The 6,042-nt window shown below is 39.3% G+C and overlaps 1 protein-coding gene across 1 annotated transcript in view; it reads left to right on the top strand.

The window, feature by feature from the left end:
- LOC106812952 (potassium voltage-gated channel protein eag-like) overlaps positions 1–6,042 on the top strand; it is a 55,802-nt gene that overhangs the window by 19,462 nt on the left and 30,298 nt on the right. The window contains exons 3-4 of the mRNA XM_014816975.1: positions 4,215–4,348; positions 4,919–5,015. Coding sequence (XP_014672461.1) covers positions 4,215–4,348; positions 4,919–5,015 — 231 coding nt within the window. The remainder of the gene's footprint in view (positions 1–4,214; positions 4,349–4,918; positions 5,016–6,042) is intronic.

Genomic DNA, 6,042 nt, shown 5'->3' on the forward strand with positions numbered 1-6,042 from the left:
ATCACTGATTAATCAGTGATGGGAACCCTCACCATGCTTGTCTCGTGAGCTTGATCAAAGATCTCGCGAGCTTTTGCGAGAACGTCCGACAGCGAGGGTGCTGTTATCTTCTGCCGGCGATCGTGGATGAGAAGCCCTTCCTGGCTGTGCTGCACGTTGTGTAGACTCATCAGCTGAGGTTCGTACGTGAAGCGTCTGTGCTTCCACTCACCCGATGCCTCGTTGACGGTGTACTATAAGGCGAGGAGGTAAACATGTAGGGCCTCTATCCATCTACCTACCTACCTACCTACCTACCTACCTATTTATCTATCTATCTATCTGTCTATCTATCTATCTATCTATCTATCTATCTATCTATCTATCTATCTATCTATCTATCTACCTATCTACCTATCTACCTATCTACCTATCTACCTACCTACTTACCTATTTATCTATCTATCTATCTATCTATCTATCTATCTATCTATCTATCTATCTATCTATCTATCTATCTATCTATCTATCTAGCTCGCTATCTTTGCCCCGTGGGTATCTCCCTTTCTCTCGCTTTTTGTCTCTCAATCACCAATGCCATCTCACAGTAGCTCCCAGTTTTACAGTGATGGTTCTTGCTGCTCAGACAGGCGCATGAATTGAGCAGCTGATTGCGCGCTCTCTCTCTCTCTTCTCATAGAATAATAATAATTTGATATCCGCTCGCTCTTGAATTCAGTAATACACCAGAATGATATAACACGATTTTGTCTGTATTCGAGAAGGGTAGTTATGATTGCCACCTGCCCAAAAATATGCTTGAAACAATTTTAAACCCGATATCGACGTACAATGTTTGCAATATTAGCAAGAGTGTCATAATATAGACACTAATAATTATAGTCCTTAATCTATATTATCACACTCCTGATATTATTGCATCTATCGTTGATGTAAGATTCATATAAGCGGTAGCGTCACAGAGACTTGAGACAGTATGGCGGGACCCCCTTCACTCCTCCCCTTGTAAGTGACTCCATTGTACTTCGAACAACAATACGAAACATGCCCGTGTCTAATATAAACAGCTAATTAAGTTACAGTGAAGACGAGCATTTCTGACCACCATACGTTGTACGCAACGCATTAGCGTAAAAGGAATACATAGAATGTTATCTATCTAACAGATTTTCTTAGATCCCTCAGAGATTTTGTTAAAAGCCGGACTTTGTTCGTGTTTGTTTATACACACTTTGTTAGTAACACTAATGCAAAATTTATTTAAAGTAGAATAGTATATATACTTGCGATTGTCAGCGTAAACTATTAGGGTTGTAGACACAATGTGAACGTGTAGTATCTTTTAGGTACATGCTAGTGTGCTACATGCTAAATTTCGCATTTCCTTTACAAACGTTGAATACCCCCTTCATTTTACTGAAACTCTATAATAAACTGCATGGGAACATGCAGTGATGAATGCATATTTTTTATATATCCACCACAAATTTTGCCAGTTGTGATCCTCACCTATGGCCCGTTGCCAGAAACATCGTTAAATCGGCTAATTTTACGACCACTTTTGTTTCTAACAACGGGTCAGTAGTACGCTATTTGTTCTAACGGTGCTACATTACGAATACCGCGATGAAGGTTTAACTCACGTAGTTGTATGGCTTGCAGGGTTAGTGTTGATCAAGTGCTGTCTGGTCTATGTAACATTGGGATCTGGCAAGTATAACAGTGAAATCATCAGTAAACAAGTAAATTGTATGCGGGTATAAGATTTCACAGTCAGAATGCGAAATCTAAAACTGAATAAAGGTTATTATGTGGATATTTTCCTGCCACCCCGTTCGTGCCTGCTTCCCACATAATCATCGCACATAACGAGTCATATTTAAGCTGTATGTGCCAATAGTGACCGCGTGTCACTATCAAAATAAAAATGAAAGCAATCCTATTAAAAAATAATTTTTTTTATGAATATGGATAGTTTATCTAAGCGCGTTCACAAAGATACAATTCACTTGATCTGTAACACTATTTCTGTTAAACTGTGAGACATGTAAATTATTGATAATACATTTCAGGGTTTGTCGATAGGTTGCGCGCGTACGTGCACGATGGCACCCCAATGCTCTCATGATTCCGCCATGTTAGCTTTGATGTCTCTGTGGAATTAGCATCGCATGTATTATTAATATCTCGCTATCGATTTAATATACCAGCAGCTGAGCCATCACGTGGCGCTGGTGCAGCTTGCTGTTATCCCGAAGGCCTAAATAGATAAATACAAACATTTCTAACACAATAGGTTGACTGATTGCTACATACTGAATATCTAATGTATTTTCGATCACGATTAAATGCGCTGGATAGTACACTACTTATCTGTATGTTTGCTTGAAAACCTTAACGATAGCCGAACTAGCAACGAATCTGTTGCTCAAAGCTATACACGAATAGACACTACAGTATTAAAATACCGTTTCCGTATCTTTCCTTTATTCTACCAATTTAAATTGCCCGAAAGCCTGTAAACACCATGAGGTTATAAAATGGGTCAATGATGCCCAGGAGGATATGTGTATGCGCGCCTTTTAAATTATATGCTTCTACTGGGCCTCATTACTCTCCGGTATATGCAAGCATAAATAACGTCCATATGAAGCGTTGTAGCGGGTGATTCATCGTCTAAAATATTTGCTGTGAACAATATAAAAGTACGAGGGTTAGAAGTGTGTCTAAGTATGTGAAACTTTATTAAGGCTGACTTATACCGGACCGTACGGTATACCGGAACGTACCCTGGTAACTATTTACCTCGCCTACCGTACCTCGCCTACTCCACTAACGAGTCTAGGGAGTCGCCTACGCCTACTCCCTAACCATAACTCTAACCCTAACCATATCAAATAGTTACCAGGGTACGTTCCGGTATACTGGACCGTACCCAGGGTACGTTCCGGCAGTACCCAGGGAGACATAGACCCTATGAGCCGTAGGCTTAAATAAATAAATAAATTTATTTATTTATATATGATGATATGAATACCTGAATAAACTTTGGTGTAAGTTACGCAGTACATACATCTCGGTGGTACATGCAATTAGTAAAATTAACCATTTTTTTAAGGTGCGCGTGATAGATACAAAAGGTATACCTACTCGATATGTTTGCTCTCCTATTTTAAAGCCAATATTTGGCTAGTTACTTATTTGGATTTTGACATTAATGATTTACATAATGATCTGGAGAAGGGAATTGTCGCATAATAGGCAGGCAATTTATTTTTGTATTGCCAACGCCCAAGCTATTTTCGTGCTAGTTTCCCATCAGCGTTCTCAACGCATATATTGCCGTATGTTAACGACTGGACTCAGCCTGCCAACAAAATTTACACCAGAGAAAATTGATCTATAAAACGACTGCACAATACGTACATGCGAAATTTTATACAACATATAGTAAATATTGAATAAAGTAAACGCACACTCATATGCTTATGTTATTTTACATGGACTTCCGTTTTCAACGAAAGAGATGCATACAATACTACATGCATACCTACACCGTATGATCTCAATCTACGCATTAAATCACACGCTTATCGCGCTTATGTAATAAACGCATGTCTAAGTACCTCATAATGGCGTGTGAAGCATGCACCTTAATCAGCGCATTCTAGATGGGCTATGCGAGGTGAGCTAATCACCACTGCGCTGGCAACGCCTAATTGGATCATTGATGGCATCTCGTTGTCATACGTATCGTATAGGTTTGCTGTTGTCGCGGCCGGGTTTAGAAGGATAACCGAATAATCGCCGAAAACATTGCTAACAACAGAGTTATTGCTATTGACGTCTTCTTTGCGTGTACTCTTGTTATAAGGAATATTGTGGGAAGACGACTGTGGAAACAAATTCGTGAACAGCAATCGATCACGCGAGTCACGTCTCAACAAACAAAAATGTAGTCCGCGGTTTCTAATTCCAACGCAACGAACCGCAATTAACTACCGATTAAATGAGCGATTATTTCTCGCGGGTTGTCCTGTTAAATAGACCATTCCATAAACTAACCGTCGTTAGACGTCCCGCTGTAGCTGTAACGACGGTTAGTCCATGGTCCACGCACCGCATTACCTAATACCAACAATATTGTTAACGCCTCGATGGAATGTTAAAAAACAAGTATTGACGATTTTCTCTCCTTTTTTCAACAATTTCAGATACCTGCTTCTGCTTGGCGAACGCGCAGGTCGTTGATTATCCAATCGTCTACTGCAATGAGGGCTTCAGCAAACTATCCGGTTACCAGCGAGCCGAGGTCATGCAGCAGTCATGTAGCTGCATATTCATGACGGTGTGTCATACAACCACTCGCGAATAGGGAAGCATGTATAGCAAACGGCACCTCAAGCGCGACTTTGGTTGATTATCTATACAGTTTATATAGAGCCTCTTAGCATTGGTGGAGGCCGAAGTCTTTAGTTGTTGATTTTCCGGTGCCCAATATGATGATAATTCTAGATAGTTCTTGCGACATATAACTAGGAACGAAATTACATTCTCGTAATATTTCAGCAGTAGAACTGAAAGTATATTGATAAATATGTTTACTAATTTTGTAACTGAATCGGACGACATGTTTCGCTTCCGCAAAAAGATGTTGATTCACACTCACAGGGGTGTAGACCAGGGACCAGGGGGTCGAGATCAAAGAGAGATCAGCGTTATTATACAATACATCTATGATAAAAACAATTAGAAAAACAGTTAATTAAACAAAGAAATATTTTTAATTGGACACATAATAAAGCAATTATTTGTAATTAATGCGCAATCTTCATTCAATTAGTGATATCATTTGAAATCCGATTTATCGCACGTATTTGTTCCCTGGTTGTTGTCTATGTTCTCGTGCCTCTTACAGGGGGAGCTGACCGATCCAGAAACTATGAAGTCAATAACACAGTGCCTTGACAGTCAACAGCAGGATCAGTTTGAAATACTTCTATACAAGAAAAACAGTGAGTATATACGTTATAGCCATGTGGTATCGCGCCGTCCTGGTAGTTTTCGGGAAAATTTATTGCTGGTAATTTTAATCGCATTATATATTTTCTTTTGTAAGCTACCAAGCGCGTTATTGTTGCGTTACAGTCACGTGCTTTATAGCTCTAATCCATAAAACTTACATACTGTATATAATATATATATATATATATATATATATTGTATAATTTCACTTATCCACGAGAAATAATGCGATAAATTTCGTATTTGTAACTTCGTAATTATTAATTGAATAAAATACGAAAGTGCATTGTTTACTAAACGCCCAGGTAGCGTAGCTTAGCAACAATACGAATAAACGTAGATATTAGATTATGTAAAGATGCGAGTGTACGGCGTCGCTAGGTGAGAGTAGAAGCAACATTTTAACCGCATGACGTCCGTTACATTACGTCGTTACGTAACGTCCGTTAACATTACATAACATTACCACGTCGTTACAGTAACGTCCGTTACATTACATGACGTCCGTTACATTATTTCTTTTCGTAATTCGAACGCACGTACACACGCGCGCCCACACACACACACACACACACACACACACACACACACACACACACACACACACACACACACACACACACACACACACATACACACCATACACACATACAACACATGCAAACATATATTTCATATTTCATTTTTATTCGTAAGCCTCTGGAATAGACGCAAGTTACGTTCAGCGCTATTATTAATCGACATAAAAGATGGCCTCCTTTCTCGTATGTTAGATACACGTGCTGAGTGGATAGCGATATACTTGTTAAGCGTGAACCCAAAATGTACATTTTGAATCCTATCAGCAGGCGAAAATTTCGGGTGAGCTACGTAGACGTGACGCCGATTTTAGTTTGGTCAACGGTGATTATAACCAACTCGGAATTCACAATGATCAACTTGATGATCAATCGATGATCCATCCATCTCAATGATCAATCGATTTAACTCGATCAAACGGAGTCATAAAACAGACAT

Source organism: Priapulus caudatus, unplaced genomic scaffold, assembly GCF_000485595.1.
Source record: "Priapulus caudatus unplaced genomic scaffold, Priapulus_caudatus-5.0.1 Scaffold22, whole genome shotgun sequence".
Classification (NCBI taxonomy): domain Eukaryota; kingdom Metazoa; phylum Priapulida; class Priapulimorpha; order Priapulimorphida; family Priapulidae; genus Priapulus; species Priapulus caudatus.